The sequence below is a fragment of the Wolffia australiana genome, chromosome 1, assembly GCF_029677425.1.
Source record: "Wolffia australiana isolate 7733 chromosome 1, ASM2967742v1".
Lineage (NCBI taxonomy): Eukaryota > Viridiplantae > Streptophyta > Magnoliopsida > Alismatales > Araceae > Wolffia > Wolffia australiana.
The window spans coordinates 3,935,119-3,956,457 of NC_135835.1; the positions used below are offsets into that span (position 1 = coordinate 3,935,119).

The 21,339-nt window shown below is 41.9% G+C and overlaps 2 protein-coding genes across 2 annotated transcripts; both read left to right on the forward strand.

Annotated features, from left to right (window-relative positions):
• The first annotated feature begins 595 nt into the window (after positions 1-595).
• On the forward strand, positions 596-5,403 carry UCH2 (Peptidase C12, ubiquitin carboxyl-terminal hydrolase 1). The gene is made up of 7 exons (XM_078574486.1): positions 596-689; positions 1,371-1,427; positions 2,162-2,208; positions 2,977-3,023; positions 3,103-3,205; positions 3,966-4,279; positions 4,775-5,403. The coding sequence occupies exons 2-7, from the start codon at positions 1,397-1,399 to the stop codon at positions 5,250-5,252; spliced, it is 1,020 nt and encodes a 339-aa protein (XP_078430612.1). The 5' UTR covers positions 596-689; positions 1,371-1,396; the 3' UTR covers positions 5,253-5,403.
• LOC144702432 (Major facilitator superfamily protein) lies at positions 5,138-8,383 on the forward strand. The gene is made up of 4 exons (XM_078574474.1): positions 5,138-5,273; positions 5,417-5,757; positions 6,535-7,391; positions 7,647-8,383. The coding sequence occupies exons 1-4, from the start codon at positions 5,249-5,251 to the stop codon at positions 8,116-8,118; spliced, it is 1,695 nt and encodes a 564-aa protein (XP_078430600.1). The 5' UTR covers positions 5,138-5,248; the 3' UTR covers positions 8,119-8,383.
• Positions 8,384-21,339: the final 12,956 nt, after the last annotated feature.

The window sequence follows — 21,339 nt, forward strand, 5'->3', positions numbered from 1 at the left end:
AGAGAAGAGAGTAAGAGAGAGAGAGAAGAGAGTAAGAGAGAGAGAGAAGAGAGTAAGAGAGAGAGAAGAGAGTAAGAGAGAGAAAGAGAGTAAGAGAGAGAAAGAGAGTAAGAGAGAGAAAGAGAGTAAGAGAGAAAGGGGGAAGAGAGAGAGATTAATAGAGAGAGAGATTAAGAGAGAGGAAGAGAGAAAGAGAGAGAGGGACAGAGAGGGGGAGAGTCTGTGACGTCTGAGAGGGCAGAGACGGTTCAGAAGGCAGAAACGAAACAAATGTGAGAGAAAAAGGTGGCCGACCGTAGAGAGAGAAAGACTGGGAGACTAACTAAGACACACAGAGAGAGATAGACTCGTCACCTTATCGGGTCTCGGACAAACCCAATAACTGTAAACGACTCGGTCAAACTCGCTACAAAGGCATGGGCCCATATAGACCCTGCCACTGCCATTAATGGAGAGATATTAAAAAAAAGTTAATTAATGGGCTTATTGGGCCGTCCAAACCGACCCACCAGTCCCTTAACGGGCTTCCTCTCTGGGCTCCCAATTTAAGTAATCCACGAACGGTAATCATATTTTAGAACGAAATTTTATTTGTGCAGCCGCTCTTCCTCGGCTCTGGTATCTCGCTTGTAGAAAGAAGGTTAATTCGCTCCGTTTTCTTCGGCGCTCGGCGGTGTACTCTGCTTCAGGTTAGTTGTTCTTCGGCCCCTTCCATGGATTGTTTTATATTTGCATTTGGTTTGCTGTTCGTGATTATGAAATGATTAGTTTTTTCGTCAGCTTTGGATGATTTTTGGTGGGACTGGATTTATCTAGGGTTTGTGTTTGTTCGATGATTTGGTTTGATGCCCTAATTCTTTTCTTCATGACCCGTGTCGTGACCCTGCCGTAGCTTTTCTTTTGATCGAGGGAAGTGGATGCGGTGACGACATGTATCCATTCTGAAATCATTTTTGAATTATGTTTTTTTAATGACGCTTTATGGATATGATCATTCTCAATTCTTCTCCTGAACCTGGGAAAGGACTTAACACATTTCATAATGCAAGTAATAAGGTTTTATTGTTCTGGAAACCGAGAATTGTTTCTGTTCATTGAGTATATTGAAATCATCTGGGCGCTTGGGGTAGGATAAGACTAAAGACTAAGTTTTATGAAATTCGTCAGGTATTGTTGTAAACAGATTTTGTTACTCGAAAATAGATTTTTACGAAGTATTTATACATTCCAGTATTTTTAAACTTTAGTCCTATAATTTTCAGGATCTGTTGAACCATTTTTTTGGCTTGGACTGTACAATTTTTTATTTATAATCCTTTTTCTATTTTATGGTTTCCTTTTCTGTCTTATTTATTTGTTTTTCGTGTCAGAATTTGTGCAGCTACACCCAATCGCCATGTCTTGGTGTACCATTGAATCCGATCCTGGTAAGCTTCCCGCTCTCGGTTTCATCTATTTTTTTTTTTTGAAAAAATCTTGGTTTCACTCTTTCTCGTCCTTTCGTGCTTTCCTATTTTTAGACTCATGCGCTTGGCCGAATAACGTTTACGTCGATTAATTTTGCTGTGCAACTTGAAGTTCACTTTTTACCTCATTTCCCTTTATTTAGCGTTTGGCTTTCTGAACTTAATTAGAATGCAAGTTTCAATACCGACCTTTGAAAAAGGTTGATATATTTTCATATAAGGGGAATTATTTCATATTGTATGATTTATGTATTTATTCCCCAGAATCTTATTATGCCTGTCGGTCGGGTAGAAACTACAAGGCATGCTTTAGAGAATATTTTACTTTTTTTTGCCGAAGAAAAATTTAAGAGATGCATTTCCTGACCTAACTAAAACTTGATGTTCTAATAACTCTAGGATTAATTTTTTTTGATCTGCAAGTTTAACTTTTTTGCCGTTAAAGTGTGTTTGTTTCCATTTGCATTTTCAAGGTTTTTAATATTTGAAATTTGCATGTTTATTTGGCCTACGGCTACTTGGAATTTGATAGTTGAAGTGTCTCAGACATATTTTAAATCCTTTATTCCATTTCCTTGCTGTTCCGTTTTTAATGATTCCCTGGGTATAAGTAGTCGATCCCATATGCCAATCTGATGTTATATGTAACAAACAATCTTCATCATATATCACGTTTCATAATTCCATTTTTCCAGGTGTCTTCACCGAGCTTATACAGCAGATGCAAGTGAAAGGTGTGCAGGTATGCGTCCTCCGCCGCCCTGTCTTGTTTATCTTATCAAAAATCATGGGGTTTATCCTGCCGGACTGAACATACAAATTAGTTGCACTATGCTTACTTGCGTCTTATATTTTTAACACTGTATTGTGCACTATCTCGTGGTGATCGACTATAGGTCAGAGGACAATGATTTCATGATAGTCATCCTAGTAGCATACAAACGATGAGGGCGATGATTATTCATCATTGTCATTGTCAACATCGACAGTAATTTTGTTGTGTTTAAAAAATAATTATATATATAAATCATATTCATCATTTGTCTGCAACTGAGATGGCAATTATGACGACGAGTTGTCTTGAATACCTTTTCCTTGCAGCAGACAGATGATGATGACGATTAAATGTAGACATCATCATCATCAGTCTGGACACCAAAAGAGAGTCGAGAGAGTTACACATAGTGTAAAAGATATAACTGTCCTTGGCAGTTGTACAGAGTGTAGATGACGACAATGATGAAGAGTCATCGTCATCCAAGCTATGATAGACTGATGAGGACGACAAGGTTGATGACTGGACATCATCATTCTCATCGTAGGTACAGATGAATGACGATGACAAGTATTCATCGTCATCCTAGACGCTGAACCCCAAAAGAGTGTGCCATTAAGTTCTCTCGAGTCCATTTCGCCAACCTAATTCTTGAAAGTCTTTGATTCTCCTTCCATGAATCTTATCCCTTTTCATCCTTCTCTCATTATTTTTTCATGGAACTTCTTTTATTAGGTTGAGGAGTTATACTCACTTGACTTGGATGCGCTGAACGATCTCCGGTACTGTATTGACGTCAATCTCTGATGCTTGATTTATCCTTAATTTGTGACGATATGTAATGACCTATTGAATTTCCAGGCCGGTTTATGGGCTTATATTCCTCTTCAAATGGCGTCCGGGGGAGAAGGACGACCGCGTTGTCATCAAAGACCCCATCCCCAACTTATTCTTTGCCAGTCAGGTCTACTCCATTCCCACCCTCTCATCCTAACTCTCTGTATCACCACCCATCGCGCACTATCTCATTCTCTGTATCTTCTGTCAGTTCTGACTTTTAATCTCTCTCCACCTCTTACTCTGTTTTTTTTATTGTATCAGTCTTTCCCCTGGCAGGCCTGGTCTTTAATCTCTCTCTGTCGGTCTACCTATATATTTTGGTCTTTGTATAACTTTCTTTTCAGACAGCTGTCTTTATTATCCTTTAGTTTCTCTTTCGCAGGTCTAGACTTAAATATCTCTCTTTCTTCGTCTATGTTTCTCCTCATCCTGTACGGTCTGGTGGTTATCTTAACCTCTCTCTCTCGCTCTTGAACTCTTCCAATTCGTTGTATCAGTATTTTCTGTCTTCTCTCGGGTCTTGCTTTTAAACTCCCTGTCCACCTCTTCCCCGTGCCTTATTCGTTATTTCAACCTATCTTTCTGGCAGGTGAGTCTTTTAATCTGCTCTTCTTTCTCTCTGACAGCTCCGGGACATTATCAGTATTGCATTTTTAAATTTCTCTCTCTAAATTATTCTTCATCCTGGGCGAGTCTTTCTCACTCAATTTATTATATACCATTTGTTCATCAATCACTCTTTGGCAGGCCTTAACCTTGAGAATACACAATCTCTTTCTCTCTCTCTCAAAAAATTTCATCTAATCTCTGCACTTGTTCATCCTTCTCTCACTGGCATTATCTCCCACTCATGTAGCTATGGATGGTTATGTCTGACGTGCCAGGTGATTAACAACGCGTGCGCAACGCAAGCGATCCTGTCGATCTTGATGAATTGTCCGGAGGTGGACATTGGCCCAGAGCTGTCGATGCTTAAGGAGTTCACCAAGAACTTTCCCCCTGAGCTCAAGGGTCTCGCCATAAGCAACAGCGATGCCATCCGGGCCGCCCACAACAGCTTCGCCCGGCCCGAACCCTTCCTCCCAGACGACCAGCCCCGGCCCGCCACCCGCGACGACGACGTCTACCACTTCCTCAGCTACCTCCCCATTGACGGCGTCCTCTATGAGATTGACGGCCTCAAGGAGGGCCCCATAAGGTATCAACTCCTCGTGTAATTCAATTCAAACCAATAATTCAACTGGTCATCCGTCCTGACCTCAGATCTGCAATTGAAGTAAGGCCTTTGTGCCTTCATCGGGTGCTGGTGATTTACTCTAGGTTTATTACCATCCTCTGTCCGTTGTTTAGCCTCTTGGACCGAGGATGGTAATGAAACTGCAGACTCTGTGACGGATGACTGACCTAAATACCGAAACCCGGTCTAATCCTATAATCCATCACTCTAAATCATTAATTTGATTGATGGGATTTGATGGTTGCTGCCTGGGGCGGTACCCGGGTGGGCCGTTTCGATCCGCTCCTGGATCACCGGCTGCACCATCCTCTGTCCGTTGTTTGGCCTCTTGGACCGAGGATGGTAATGAAACTGCAGACTCTGTGACGGATGACTGACCGAAATCCATCACTACCAGGTGTCATCCGTCGTCCATTGTGGGACCTTAATTTGATTGATGGGATTTGATGGTTGCAGCCTGGGGCGGTGCCCGGGTGGGCCGGGCGACGGGGACTGGCTCAGGATGGTGCAGCCGGTGATCCAGGAGCGGATCGAGCAGTACGCGCAGAGCGAGATCCGGTTCAATCTGATGGCGGTGATCAAGAACCGGAGGGAGATGTACACGGCGGAGCTGAAGGAGCTGCAGCGGCGGCGGGAGGTGCTGCTGGACCAGCTGGGCCGGGCCCAGGCGGAGCGGCCGGGCGAGTACGGCGCACCGCTGGTCGAGTCCCTGAACCGGTCCCTAGCCGAGGTGACGTCGGGCATCGAGTCGGCCACGGAGAAGATCTTAACGGAGGAGGACAAATTCAAGAAGTGGAAGACGGAGAACATCCGCCGGAAGCACAATTACATCCCATTCCTCTTCAATTTCCTCAAGATCTTAGCGGAGAAGAAGCAGCTGAAGCCTCTGATCGACAAGGCCAAGCTGAATAAGCACGCAGCCGCCGGCCAATGAAATCCTTTCCTTTGTCCGCGTGTCCGTCTCTGGGCCGCCGGGTTCCCTTTAGTTCTTTCTTTCTATTAAAAAAAAAGAAAAAAAACTGGAATTTTTTGCGGATTGCGGGAGACCCATCAGTTATTAATAAATGCTCGATGTCTTTCGGTCTTGTTTCTTAGCAGGGGCGGCGATGGCGGGGGCGCTGGCGGTGAAGGAGGGGAGCCGGCCGCCGTGGGTGGGGCTGGGGGCGGCGGTGTGGGTTCAGCTGGCGGCGGGCAGCGCCTTCGCCTTCCCGCTCTACTCGCCGTCGCTGAAATCCGTGCTGGGTTTCAGCCAGCAGCAGCTCACCATACTCGGCGTGGCCAACGACATCGGCGAGAACGTCGGCATTCTTCCCGGCATCGCCTCCAATCGCTTCCCCCCGTGGACTGTTCTCCTCGTCGGCGCTCTCTGCGGCTTCCTCGGCTTCGGCGTCCTCTACCTCGCCGTCAGCCAGACCCTCCACAACATCCCCTACTGGCTGGTAAATTTCTTGGGGTTCTTCCTCTTCCTCTTCCTCTTTGATTTCTGCGAAATTTGAGTTCTTGCCTTCCAAATACGTTCGTCTTCCTTGATTCTGCGAACTTTGAGCTCTTGCACTCCAAATCCGTTCTTCTTCCTTGATTCTGCGAACTTTGAGTTCTTGCCTTCAAATCCGTTCTTCTTCCTTGAATCTGCGAACTTTGAGTTCTTGCCTTCCAAATCCGTTCTTCTTCCTTGATTCTGCGAACTTTGAGTTCTTGCCTTCCAAATCCCGTTCTTCTTCCTTGATTCTTCTGTGATTTCTGCGAAATTCTAGTTCTTGCATTCCGATCCCTTCTTCTTCCTTGATTCTTCTTCGACTTGTGCGGAATTTGAGTTCTTGCCTTCCAAATCCCGTTTTTCTTCCTTGATTCTGCGAAATTTGAGTTCTTTCATTCCAAATCCGTTCTTCTTTGATTTCTGCGAAATTTGAGTTCTTGCCTTCCTAATCCGTTTTTCTTCCTTGGTTCTTCTCTCATTCTGCGAAATTTGAGTTCTTCCCTTCCAAATCCCGTTTTTCTTCTTTGATTCTACGTTGATTTCTGCGAAATTTGAGTTCTTGCCTTCCAAATCCAGTTTTTCTTCCTTGATTCTACTTTGATTTCTGCGAAATTTGAGTTCTTGCCTTCCAAATCCCATCTTTCTTCCTTGATTCTAATTTGATTTCTGCGAAATTTGAGTTCTTGCCTTCTAAATCCCGTTTTTCTTCCTTGATTCTAATTTATTTGATCCTTTGCAGCTGTGGGTAGCGCTGGTGGTGGCGACGAACAGCAGCGCCTGGCTGGGGACGGCGGTGCTGGTGACGAACATGAGGAACTTCCCCTTGAGCAGGGGCGCAGTGGCGGGCATTCTCAAGGGCTACGTCGGCCTTAGTGCCGCGGTCTACGCGCAGGTCTACTCTGGGCTGCTGCAGAGCTCATCCGCCAAGCTTCTGCTGCTCTTCTCGCTGGGCATTCCGACAATCAGCATCTCGCTCATGTACCTGGTCCGCCCCTGTGTCCCTTCCAAGCAGGAGGACTCCTCGGAGCGCGGCCACTTCCTCTTCGTGCAGATCGCCAGCGTCCTCCTCGGCTTATACCTCCTCTCCACGGCGGCGATCGACGATCTGACGGCCGTCCCCAGATGGGTCTCCGCCGCCTTCGTCGGAGGCATGGTGGCGCTTCTCCTGGCGCCGCTCGCCGTGCCGCTGAAGCTCACGTTGGAGAAGAAGAATAAGAAGGAGGAGGTAATTGAGGTGGTGGCGGAGGAGAATTCCCTCTCAGAGGAGCCGCTGCTTGTGGCGGAGGAAGAGGAGGAGGCGACGGAGGTGAGCTTGCTGCTGGCGGAGGGGGAAGGGGCGGTGCGGCGGAAGAGGCGGCGCCGGCCGCACAGAGGGGAGGATTTCAGGTTCAGGGAGGCGCTGGTGAAGGCGGACTTCTGGCTGCTCTTTGTGGCCTACTTCCTCGGCGTGGGCTCTGGCGTCACCGTCCTTAACAATCTCGCCCAGATCGGCGCCTCCGCCGGTGAGGACGACACCACCATCCTCCTCAGCCTCTTCAGCTTCTGCAACTTCCTTGGCCGTCTCCTCGGCGGCACCATCTCGGAGCACTTTGCCAGGTCAGTCAGTCTCGTCTCTCTTGATATCTGTGTTTCCATTTTCCTTTACGATTTGCGAAGACATTTCGAAGTGACGGGTTCGTCAGAGGAGAGGAAGGTACTACTGACAGCCAGCTTCTTCCCAATCATGGGGAGATGCCAAAATTTGGTGGGGCCAGCCCCGAGTAGTTTGTGCAAGAACTAAAAGAGAACTTCATGCCATACAACACTTCCTGGATGGAATTAACTTAAGAGTTTTGTGGGGGGGGGGGGCAGGACGAGGATGCTGCCGAGGACGGCGTGGATGGCTGTGACGCAGGCGGTGATGGTGGTGGCGCATGTGCTCTTTGCGCTCTCGCTGAGAGGCGGGCTGTACGTGGCGACGGGGTTGCTGGGCGTGTGCTACGGGGTTCAATTCTCGGTGATGATCCCCACCGCGTCGGAGCTGTTCGGGCTGAAGAACTTTGGCATCATCTACAACTTCATGATTCTGGGTAACCCGTTGGGGGCTCTGCTCTTCTCCGGCTTCCTCGCTGGTTATGTCTACGACCGCGAGGTGGCTGCGCAGCTCGGCGACGACACGTGTGTGGGTGCTCGCTGCTTCAGGCTCACCTTTGAGGTGCTCGCCTGCGTGTGCCTGCTCGGCTCGGCGGTTAGCGCCGTGCTCACGGCTAGGACGAGGTCCGTGTACCAGGCCCTCTACGCCGGTGGCTCGTTCCGTCTCGCCCCCGGTGGCACTCTCCACTAGCTCTATGGAGATGGTGGAGAGCCCATTACATTCATCCAGCCCACTGCAAAAATCATTTTTTTTTTCTAGTAAAGCGAGTTTATATTGTTTTTTCTTTTTTTGGGGGGAATAATTGAGTGCCTGAGAGTGAGTTTTTTTTGGGGAATGTGCTTTTTCTTTCTTCTTTCGATTGATGTTTGGTGTGTCGGAAATAAATGTGGGTTGGTGATACACGGCATATTTCAAGTGTATTTTTAAGACGGTCAATGAATATCTTCTGTAGTTCTATCCATATCTCTCGATTAATGCTTGTAGGCCCCCCTCTCCCTCTCGATCTAAGAGTTAACTTGATCTTTATCTTTCTCTACTGCATAACTTGTATATATCTCTATATCTATTTATTTATCTACATTTTTGTTACGACCTTCTTTTTATATCTACATCTATATATGTAGCTGCATCATCACTGTTTTTATGTCTTTGTCTATCTGTGTCTACATGTTATTTCCAATGACTGGATATAATTATGACGAGATCATCACTCCATGATGACTAGTCAATCGGCAAAGCACTCGGCGCCACTGCCATGAGCTTCCTGCAAGTGAAAGAAAATAGCTCAGCAAGACAACGATGGGTCACATGTACAGAATAATGAAGGAAAGGGGACGTGATAATTGCATACTTCACCCGCGTCCCACTTTACAAGTACACCATGGAGACTCTGACTGACCGTAATGCCACTATATCTCTCGATCAGTCTGTCTCATTCTTTCCTCAATATCTCTTTTACTCTCGCTCCCATTCTCTCTCTGCCAATTTCGTCAGTGATTCAATATCTTTATCTCAATCTCCAAGTAAGAGTCTCTCTCTGCCAATCTCGACAACAACTCAATATCCTTCTCTCAGTCTCTCTCTAAGACTCTCCCTTATTCTCTTTCTGCCAATCTCGTCAATGACTCGATATCCTTATCTTTATAGTGCAGGGACAAGGACGGGATGGTTTTTTTAATCCCAGGACAAAAAAATTGTCCTGTCCGCAAGGTTAAATGAAAACCGAGACAGAAATTCATCCCGGGACGGACAGATGGGACGGTTTTTGTCCAATCGGATGAAAAAACAATCCCGTCTGGAGGTCTCGGACGATGGACCGTAAGAGATGGACAAAAATCTGTCGGATTTGTTTCTGACGGTTGAGATCTTGCCTCGTGGCATCAATATATCAATTCCTTCACATTTTGCATCAAAGTCCTTGCTGTTTTGGTACTCCCAAACTGATGCTGCCCAAAAGTAATTGTACATATGTCCCTCTGCTTTCTCTCTCCTCCATATTTCTTTAAAAAACTTAGAAAATCCATATTAATTCAATCAGACCTTAGAACCATTTTTATTGGATATTTCATCCAGAACGAGGGACAGGATGGTTTTTCTCCAGACGGGATGAAACTGGCAAAGTCGGGACGCGGATGGGACAATTTTTTTGTCCTGAGATGAAAAAACCGTCCCGTCTGCGTCCCTGCACTGATTCTAGACGTTGGACGGGACGATCTTCATCCCGTCCCGTCCATCGTCCACATCCTAGATGATCTGGAACTGTACTTATCTCAATATCTCTCCAAAACTCTCTGTCTCTCTCTCCCAGTCCCACATATAGGTATGCTCAATTCGACCCTAAAATCAAGAAAATACATGTTAAACGGTTATAGTTTGAATTTCTGTATTGATACAACATGTTGGGATTTAAATGATTACATGATATATAAACGTATAAAAATATGCTTCTTATCAATGGCATATCAGCAGAAAGAAAAACACACCCATTGATGGTCTCATTCAAGATTCATATTGCTAAAGTAAGATTAAAATATACATGAAAATTTAAAACTTGAATTCACTTAGGAAAATATCTGATTTTCAGTATACGAGATAAGGTTGGTATGCAGGGAGATTGGCCAAATCTAATATTTTTTCTGAACTTTTTTATGAAAAAGATCTGGAAAGAGTGGAAATGGCATCAAAATAAAACATTAGATAAAAATGCGTGGTAAAAGGTTTCTTCATCACCCTGATGCCATGGATGTAACCAAAAGCTCAAAATACTTAGCTTGAGCTGCTATTATATTCAGTTTCGTATCTTGAAATTTAAAAGTGATAAATTATTCTTCAAACTATATATTAAACCAATAAGTAGTTGCACTAGATTCGTGGCTAATATGATTCGCCATAAATGGGAGATACCTTGCTTTTGTCAACAGTCTCTCTTGATTACAGATAAATTCAAGTGAAATTATGTTTAGATTAAAATTAATGAACATAAATACACAGATTAGGATGACATAGATGTTTCAAACGATCCTAGTATTTTGGAGTATTTTTACCAAGCAAAGAAGAGATACTTTCAAAAAGTACAAATGGAGTTGTTATTTGACTTTTTTATCAGACTTCTGTGATTTTCCAAGTTTTTTGAGCAACCTGTGTTGTCATGGGCTGGTGACCATCAGCCCTGTATAAGTTCAATCAGTCGCGTGATAACCTTCAATAAATTTTATGAGCAACCTTTCCTGAATTCATAGAGTTATGGCAGTTTAATTACCATTGAATATTTTATAGAATTACACGTACAAGGAATAGTTGAAAATACTAGCAAAATTCTCATGAAGCTTGATAGGGTAATGGAATTGTAGAAAGATCTTAATGGAGTATGATGGGCTGTGGGGAAGCAATGCATGAATGGGTTTCAAAGAGACATCTACAGAAATAAGGCCACTCAACCCATTAACTCTTGAATGGGGGGCATTGAATTCAACCTTTGAACCTTTCAACCGATGGTAAAAGCAGAAGGAATGTCAAGGTAAGGGATTAGAAAGAGAGGATTCTTTTGGAAATCATTTCATACATTTAAATATTCACTTCTTACATATTTTTCCTCCTCCTGGATGTTCTCCAAGAGAGGATGCCCAATAACACAATGCATCATAAAGAATCCAGGTTGATAACATATGATTGATTTGAAGTGTTCTCAGGTGCTTCTTCTTTGTTGTGATGTTCATCTTGTAGTCTAAAATGCCTCATCTGGGCTCAGTATAACATATCCATGGTGATAAGTATGATCATATAGAAATCAGGATCCAAAGATCAACATATCTCTATATGCAGTTTATCTTTCTTCCTCTTGTTCCATTTCCGTTACTAGCTTTTACCAGTTTCCCTCTAACTTGGATCTTAAATTTTTTCTCCAAAATATTATCCTATATTTATGTGTCAAAAATATATTATCGTTAACCTCTCCAAGTCAAGTGGATAAATGCTCATATTTCTTGGGAGTTTATTTAAGATACACCAATTAAATGAATTCAATGATAATTTATTGGAGTTAAATGGGAGATCACGACCAGGAATAATTCAAGATAAGAAGCCCATACCATGACCTGGAATAATTGAATAGGCCAACAGCATTAAAAATATAATTTATGGCCCAAATCAAGGATGTTTAGAAGCCGGGTCAAATAGATCAAATTAATTTTACAGATATGGAGCATCAAGTATGCGTATTTGAGGCTACAAATCAATTAATCAAATAGAACGCTACGAGCATTGCAGCACCTCTATTTAAACCTCTATCTCATCTCTAATTATTATCCTTGGAGTTTATCCCAAATTTTATTGGAAGGTTCATTAATCAATTTCCTTGGCTCCATTATTTTCTAACGAGAGGGAGTGATAGTAATAAATTTGATCAAGAGCTTTGAAGAAAAAATACCACTTCACATGTTGGGCATGTGACCTCAAGGTTAGTTTGATCTTCCCTCTTTTCATCCTGATTGTCACTCCCTTCTTACATATTACTTTCAGGAGGATAGCCAATATTTTGAGCTTCCAAATATTTTTTTAAATCCTCCTTATGTATGTTCGAAGTTATCAAACATTGCAATTCCTTACCACCACCAACTGGCCTGGTGAATGCAGCTGAACACAAAATCTTCTTCCAACCAAATCAACTGCTCTTGATCAGCATCATATCATATTTGAATGGGTAGACTCGGCCAAATCTGAGTCAAATCAGCTAACCGAAGACAACCTATCATCACCCGAACCGGTTAACCTAGTGAACCATATATAGACCAGAGAGCCACACCCACCGATACACACCAGCTGATCTCTGTATGCGCACAACTCTCAGCTTCATGAAACTGATGCCTGGAACTGCCAGAGCATTCACCAATTTTTTTTAAATTACTTTTAATTTATTTCCTTCCCTAAAAAGTTACACATAATTTCATAAAATAATTAATTCAAAATTTTAGATAAATTATATAAAACAAAAATAATACTTACTTCTCATTTTGTCTTTTCACTACATATAAAAATTCCTAAAACTATGTAAAAACCAAAAACATATTTTCTATATAAAAATCTTCTATGACATTGCGTGCCCCCTATGGATTCAACCCTTACCTTTTAAAAATTATTTTTTTGGAGATATTATAGCAGAAATCAGAAGCCTCACATACTATTATACCTGAATTTATTATTTCTGATTCTATGTATACATAAAATCTTAAATAGAAAAATAATATTCAATAATTCTCCTATATTTAAGATTATTGATGTAATTTATCATATAAAGTGAAAGATTCAAATGTCTGACGGAAATGTCCAGATTTTATCAATTTTCATTTAAACGTACTCTTTTATATTGTTTTAATTTAACAGTCACAGCAATATTTTCACCTAGAAAGCATCCCTCATTTTTCAAACTTTATTTGAAGTGGAAGAGATGTATCTTTTCAGCTAGAAGAGAACTAAAATTATCAAGGCAGGCATCCACAAAGCTGTTGGAATGCCAAGATAATCACATCACCATGAAAGAGAATTTATAAGATCACGGAGAAGAAGAGGGATAAGAACCCTTAATTTTATTCCTTGGCATAAATCTCTGATGTTATATAGTCATAGTGTGTCTAGAATTCATTAATCAAACCCATACTTATTTGTTAGGAGGTATTGCAATAAAAAAAGAATAAGTAGAGATAAATAATTATTTATGAAAAAAGAGAAAGTGTGGGAAAGATAGTACTCAGCAACAGAAGCTTTAGCCTCAAATTTTGAGAAAAATGATTTGGTAGTGGATTGCTAAATGATGTTCAATGATCTAGTATCTTTATGACTTTTATATCTCAAGTCACATATATTGTATACATCATTAGAAAACACATGCTTCATAATATGTAATATCTTGAGAGGCATCAGTTAAGCCCTTATCATAATGGTATCCATTTAAATGATAAGTCATATAACAGGTACACTTGATAATTATGCCCATGTGTGTGGATTTCATTGAACTCATTAGACACCATAACAGATTCATTAGAAAATAAAATAGTAAAATAAGCCCTTTTCCAAGTGGGGAAAACACAAGCTATGTGGTTGGACTAGCGTTCGATTTGAAGGGAGAACACCATCCTCTAGAGGAGACAAACATGGACATGCCACATCATCATCAGCTCTAATTTTACGATCCAAACTTCATTTATTATTAGCATTTCATTCCTGAATTGTCTTTAAAATGTTGAATTTACAGTTTTTTGTCCCTTGTCGAAGGCCCTATAAATATGCTAATGCAGTAATGTATGATTAGGTAGTTGTTGAAAGTTGACTTTTCCTCTTAAATGTCTCCCTTGATTGTATGTACTCTCTCCCACTGCAGCCACATGTTTCCACCGCCACTTCTAAGAGCGGGTATTCTTCTTGTGAGACGCTGCTGTAACAATTGTCTTCATGCAAATCACCATCCAATCTAGTTAATCTTGACCATCCAATCTTCTAAGGAATACCATATGGTCCTATTTCTATCTAATTTTTTAAAAATTTCTCCTCTTCAGAGGTGGATGCTGATGGGGAGGGTGTAGGCCACACTGATTGTGAATCAAAACATTGTTTTTGCAGCTGAGATGTAATTGCAGCTGTTAATATCTCTTTAAGGAAGGTACAACAGCCAGGGAGAGTTGTCAAAAGCCACAACTAGCCATCATCCACCTTCGGTCGAACAGTGGCTTTCTGATCAAGGGAGACCACCAAAGGAAATTTGACAGCCATAGAGGATCCCCAAGGCCAGACCATGGCCATCTACAAAACTCAAATAACCGTCTTAGACCCCAACATGGAGTCACACACCAACATTATGTGGTGGCAATCAGCGCCCCTATCCTCAGCTCGATTGAACTAGGGCGATGTCAAGTGATTTCTGAACTTTATCTGGTTGATAAATGTATTTTGAATCATGTTTCATTTATCACCCTCTTTGAGGCATTTTCTCAAACACCAGGTGCTTATTTGAAATTTCTCCTAATTTCTCCAATTTTATTTCTATTTATAATATTTCCACTTATTAAATAAATAAACCTACATAAACCACATTCTACTAATGTAGTCTACCCCAAACCATATATTAAAATAAATAATTTTCCCTTAATTACTCCCGTAAGTGCTTATTGATAAGGAAGAAATGGTCTACCTCACTCAAAGACTGGACAACTGTTGCTTCCGGAACACTGTTGTTACAGAAAATGGGTACAACGGTCTAATCCTGCTATTTAAACAGAGGATGGACAAAAGTCGGCAGTGCATCGACAATTAAATGGTCATGTTGAGGGATACAAATACCCATGTAATGTATAAGTTCCGTGAGGTTCTGCACTCGCCCTGTTCATCCTCTGATTCCCATCTCTCTCATTTGTTCGCTAATGTTTCAGCCTGAATGGCTTTTGAGTTAGGATCCTGAGATGCCCCTCCATCTTCTTATCTCTTCTTTTATACTTCCATCTTCTTGAATATGTCATGGCATCTCACTTTCCTTAACACCTATTACCTTATATTATTCTTTCCATCTCTACCTAAGTTTGTATATTCCTCTAAAAATTGAAAATAATCTCTCATCTCTCTTAAGCTTACATTCTCATCATATATAAAATATTTCTCCAATTAATAAATTTATGTATAATTAAATAATCTAAGCATTACTATCATCATTGTTACTATTTCATTGTCTTCTCCATCCTTTCTATTATCTTCTACTAAAATAAAATACTCCAATTCACAACTCCTTACATCCTAACGTTAGGTTACTCAGTACATGTATCTCTCCCATATTACATATAACCTAGAAATCGGTTAAAATAAATCACAATACTTGAAAGATTTTTTTGAATAATAGTATCTTCCTAATATCTCTAGCCTATGACAGTTGCATTTTAATTAAAATATATAAAAATTCGTCCGCTATCTATTTTACTCTCTTCCTTTATTCTACTACTATAAATAAATTCCATTGTCCCAATTATTCACTAACTCTAATATCTATAAAATATATTGATCATAATAATAATATAAATAATATATTTTCACATAGATGTATTCTCCCTTCTAAGTTTTCCTAACACTGCATATCCCTAGCTACTCTTATATATCATTCTGATTTCTGCCTTACTCTAATTACTTCTTTCCACTTATTACATATCTTCCACCTTATCAACACTATTACTCCATCCCTGATTGTATCTTACTTCCTCTTATTAAACATCTCATCATCTTATTTTCCCAAAACCTAACTCAAACAGTAGATCAATCTCTAAGGGACAGTCCCTGTGAAGAGAATCTTATATCTATTGTACATATTTGAGTGGGTTTATGTAAAAACAAATGTTGTTTCATTTAGGAATGATATGAAAAATAACACCATAATTTGCCTTTGTCAATTGTAGAGAGCATTGAGATGTTGATGATAATGTGAGCATGGTTCCATCGTTTGGACCAATACTCCTCAGCCTTTGATTATGATGCCAATGGGGATGAGAATTTAAGAGCTGGTTAGTTATTTTCAAGCACTTACTTCCCATCAGCAATTATATTTCCTATAGAGACTAATTGTTACTCCATCTAACATAAATGACCAAGGAGAATACTCAGAAAGTACTCTATGGGATGTGACATGCACCTTCAAACTCACCTAATGCAGTGTCAAATTGCACTTCAAACTGTTGTTTATTATTCCAAAGGAAAAACAAGTATTTATTCTAATTTATTATTTTTTTATTATAAGTTTCTAAAAAAGAATACCCAACATATTAAAGTACTTACTGGAAATAAAAATAATTATCAGACAGCTGTAAACTACATGCGTTAACAGGGGATAATCCTTAGTCCTGAGAAGAAATCAATTTGTGGGAAAAATACGTTCTTCACAATTTAAAAGATGGGACGAATCTTTTGTCCCAGGATGAAAAAAACGCCCCATCCGCGTCCATCACTATTATTTATGGAAACCTTTTTTTGGTTATTGTATGTGCGAGGAAAAAGAAAATTTCTAGAAAGTTAAGGAAAACTTTTTTTAAGGAAACTCCTGGCGCATCGACCTCTCTGCACTCGGCACCACTTTCAATAGTAGTCTCATCCCGCCGGGAACCATATTTGTTAAATATTTGATAGTCACATCAAATCATGGAGAATTATTCATGAACAAATAACCTGTCGAGCAATTATCAAAACCTCCCCAAAGACTTTAGGCAAGTGGGTCGTTTTCCCGCCTCGCCCAGAATCAGAAAATTAGCGCCTTTTTTTCTGGTTTTGTCGTTTTGAATCCGGGAAGAAGAGTGCGAGTGAAGAGGAAAGGTGGACGGCAATGTCCAGATTTATCCTTGAGCAATATAAATCTTTCCCTTGTCTTCCTTCACCCTGTCTTCAAGCTAACCTCGCGCTTCTCCCATCGTTGCCTTTCTTTCGCTTTCCAATTTCCATTCCTTCTCCATCCTCTCTTTCCTTCTACCAAGCCAAGCCCGATCGCCGGGAGTTCGAAGGCAAGGAGGCGGCGAGTGAAAGCCTATTCATCCGCTTCTGCCAGTGTCATGGAGCTCGGTTTCTCCCACTTGTACGTTTGAAACCCGCTTTACGACCATTTTTCTATGAAGTTTTCGTTTTCCTTTCTGTCCCACTTCTTCCTTGTACTGATCGATGTCCGGATGATCTTTTCACGCAGTTTCCTGGAGGACGACGTCACAATCTCCATGAGAATGAGACCCAACGCGATCGCCGATCAATGGATAGATGTGATTATTTCCGTCCATGTTTCCTTGCTCGTCGACCAGCTTGTTAATTTTGCTTCTTTGGTCGTTGTTCCCAGGGAGTGCAAGTCTTACGAGGTTCCTCCCTCTCTGCAAACAGCGGACTTGTGCAGAGAAGCGCAGGCGTCGCCAGCCGTGGGATGAGGATAGCCTATTTAGATGTGAGTTGCATTCATTATCTTAAGAAGGCTCTCGCCCATCGGAGCAGATATATATTTACGTAGAAATATTTGATGAGTTTGGTTTAACGTCTGCAGGAGGTTATAATTTTCGAGGAAATCTCGGCACCTCTATCAGTCTCAAACGGGGTTCAACGTTATCGCTATCCACTTTTGCATGGTTCCAATGCTGACAGGTCGCATTCTCAGGTAAGATAATGGCGACGTTTATTTCTCTTCACTCAACTGTATCACCGCGTTGACTCGTGTTCATATGCAAGGTTAAAAGATTTGCCAATTATGGGCGGACCGAGGAAGACGTTCTCCGGCTTCTGTTTACTGTAAAATACTCGGCAGTCCCCAGAAAAGATGCAGACCCTTGCTCCATTTGCTTGGTACGATAAACTCTGTGTCTTCTCCTTCTTGTTCGGTTCCGAATATCGTGCCATCGTTAACTTATTCTCAGAACGCTGACGATATATTCCTGTCGTCTGATGCTGTAGCAAGAGTACGAGATTGGAGAAGAGGTGGCAGCCCTGACATGCAGCCACAGATTCCACGCGAGATGCATTGCAAAGTGGCTTACGCGAAGCAACGCTTGCCCAATGTGCAAGAACATGGCCCTGCCACTCCCTCCTTGAGATCCAGGCCAAAGCTGTATATGACGAACGTGTCCTGTAGTGCCTACAATTTTTTTGATGATTTTTTTCCGAATAAAAGAAGCAGGGATTTTGGCACTAACATTAGGGTGGAAGCGATGTTTTGTTTTCTTTACATCAAGGGTAAAAAGTATTTTGGCAATGACATTAAGGGAGTCTACAACAGGGCCCACGGTCAGGTTTAAGTGTATATTGGATGAAAAAATAGACAGTAAGGATCAAATCTAGAAATGTTTTTTATAAGATTAAACGATAAGAAGCGGCCGTTATGGTACATGATATATTTTATTACAAAAATTAACGGGCTCTCTTTTTTGTGCCTTGCTCTCTTTCCTTTTCTTCTTCTTCTTCTTCTTGAATGGTTCTTAACTTCTTTCATGGTGTCAGAGCCCCCCGTCTGGAATATCTGAATAAATATCCGCAGCGAGGTCTTCTAAACAAATAAGCATGTCATGACTGCGGGACAAGTTCTTGAGATTATTCCTACAAGAATAATGATGTCTTTGAAGCTTTCTATTGAAAATAATCAATCTTGGAGAAACCTCCATTCTTTTTCTTTTGAAAGGTTATTATCGGATCAAATATATAGAAGAGATTTGCCCCCCCCATCTCTGTAGATTTGTATGGGAACATAATCGATAATCCACCTTCAAGATCTGGTGGAAGATTGATCAACAAGTTCTGGGTTTTCTTCATTCAACCCTCTCTGAATCCATCGTCTATGCATAAGCAAGACCAAATCATCAAAATAAGAGTTGGAGAAGCTGAAAAATACACTCTCCAGTTATGAACTAATGAACTTCATCAACAATTGCCCTGGATATGCACAGGTTTGTGTGGAGATCGATCTACTAGCCCCTATTCATTGCATGATACTTATTCAGAATGGGGACGATATGATCCACGACCTATTGTGTACGAGAATCTCCCACAATTATGTACACAATGCACTCTTTTGGGACACACCATCCTCATGTGTCACCAAAAGGCAATACATGCCACCTCGGCCCCCAGGTCGGAGTATCTTACCCCATTGTCCTACGATGATTATATAGTAGAGGCAAAATCCATTACCCATGGGCGTCACCCTAACGAGAGAATGCCTCCTATTGCACGGCCCACCCCCGCATCACAAGGTATAACGTGTGTGCCGCCCTCTCTAGCTTGGGGGCCTGTAACAGCCAAACCTACTTCGGTCAGGCCAACACCTACAGCAGCACAGTGGGTGAAGAAGGGTGCTGATAAGTTCCCCAAAACCTTTAGGGCCAAAGATGCCCCATCTACCAGCCACTTATCGAGCAAAAGGAAAGAGGTTCGATCCCCTACACCAACCTCGAACGCATTTGCCCTTTTAGAGGAAGCAGAGGGGTCTAACGCTTGAGGCTGCACTACGGTAGTGGTGAGTCACAATAGTGATGTTGCTCCGACTTCCTCTCCCCCTAACTCCTCTCGTCCTATATCCCCTCGACCCTACACATCAGTCCCTGCTCATCATTCATTCCTTGGTCCTTTACCCACATCCCCCGTCACTTATAGCCATTCCCTTCCTACACCCTCCCCACCCTGTCCTACCACTTACTATGGAAGAATGCTTGACTATCCGTTCAACCTCTCTTCCTAGTGATGACCCATGTGGGGATACTAGTGGACTTGCTTCTATGAGAGAGGAGGAAGAGGACACCTCCATATTTGAGGACTCGGATACGGACACCCTGATGGAAATATATGTGGCCGGCAAGCCAATCACACATTCCACGTCTCATTCCATGTTTATTAATAGAACATATTCATTATAGTGCACGTGTGATGCTTATAATGAAGTCCATGAATACATGATCGGACTTAGTGAATTATGATGAGATCGTAATACGAAGATCACTAGTCTTTAAGCATGTTTTCTAAACATTCCTATTCGAAGGATACACGAGAAGGACATTGAAGTATCCGGATAGAATAACACTATCTAGCCTCAATCATATGATGAGTATGGCTGGTCTCGTAGCCATTAGTGTGGCGACACTAAGGATAGATAGTGGGTGCTCTTTAGTGGAAAGAGTTCACTGAATTGATCCGTACGAATCCCTGAATGGTATTATACCTAACTGTCAGTCAGGTTGATTCACATCACAGTTGTGTAAGTGGTCCTTAGACCTGATACACCAAAGACGTCTTGTGGATGGATAATTGTACTTTGGCTATGGCCAACGAATATCTAATCATGAGATTCTAAACGGTCTTAGTTCGGGTACATTAATAAGTTTACGAAGATGATTGAGTGGTCAAGATGGGATCGTCCACCCTCGGTATAAGAGGTGACAGCTCAAGGAAGACGATGCGATGAAGTCCTTGGCCAAGGCAGTGAAATATCAAAGAAGAATTCTTCGATGATTTCTGAATGCATCAGTACTAACTCGGATGATCGATTAGGGTTTAACAGTTGACCATACCCTAAGTCATCCAAGGAATGTCAAGTGGATGAGGGATTATACATTCACGGTAACTGATGACGAACATGTTCCATGAGTGAGTCGATACACACTCCTTTGTATCTTCTAGGACACGAGGTGTAGCTTGGCACCCCACGTGTCGAAGACTTGAGCTATTAATTGGGTTAAATCGATACGATATTAATTAATCTATATGTTGATATAGTTAATTAATTTGAAAGGCTAATAAAGGTTATTAGGCCGCTGGAGTCGTTAACTAGACTGATACATGGGCCTAGAGGGTCATACGCAAATGGTCTTTTGGACGTCGGAAGATATAGTTATGTTTTGGGGGTTTTTATGAAAAATACCCACTTAGTATAAATAGGGGAAGGCCCTGAACGAAATTCACCTAGGCCAGAATTGTTCAGGGGGCCGTTCCCTTCTCCACTCTCCCCACACCCCTCTCCATGCCCGATGCGATCAGAATGGCAAAACGACGACGGTGGAGGTAGAATAGGGCTCGTCAAGGAGAAGGAGGAGATTCGACGTACCAAGGATCGCGTGGATACATATAGAGGCTGCACACATGAGCAGCTCAACTCGTCTCACGTCGGGATCCAAGAAATCACGGATGCAATCCGTGGAAAGGAACGTTGTTTCAATGATTTAATGATGTCGTTCGATTCGTTCAAGTCTTCTGCTGTGAATTGTTTTTTTTTTGTTCATTCATGTTAAGGCCTCTAGAACCCAACATCCCTCAGATACACCTCACCCTCGATGCATATATAACACCCTTTCGAGGGTGTGTCACACAAGCCGATAGTTTTACGATTCCAAGTCTCCTTTGGAATTGTCGAGGGATAGCTAACCCTCTCACCCAATC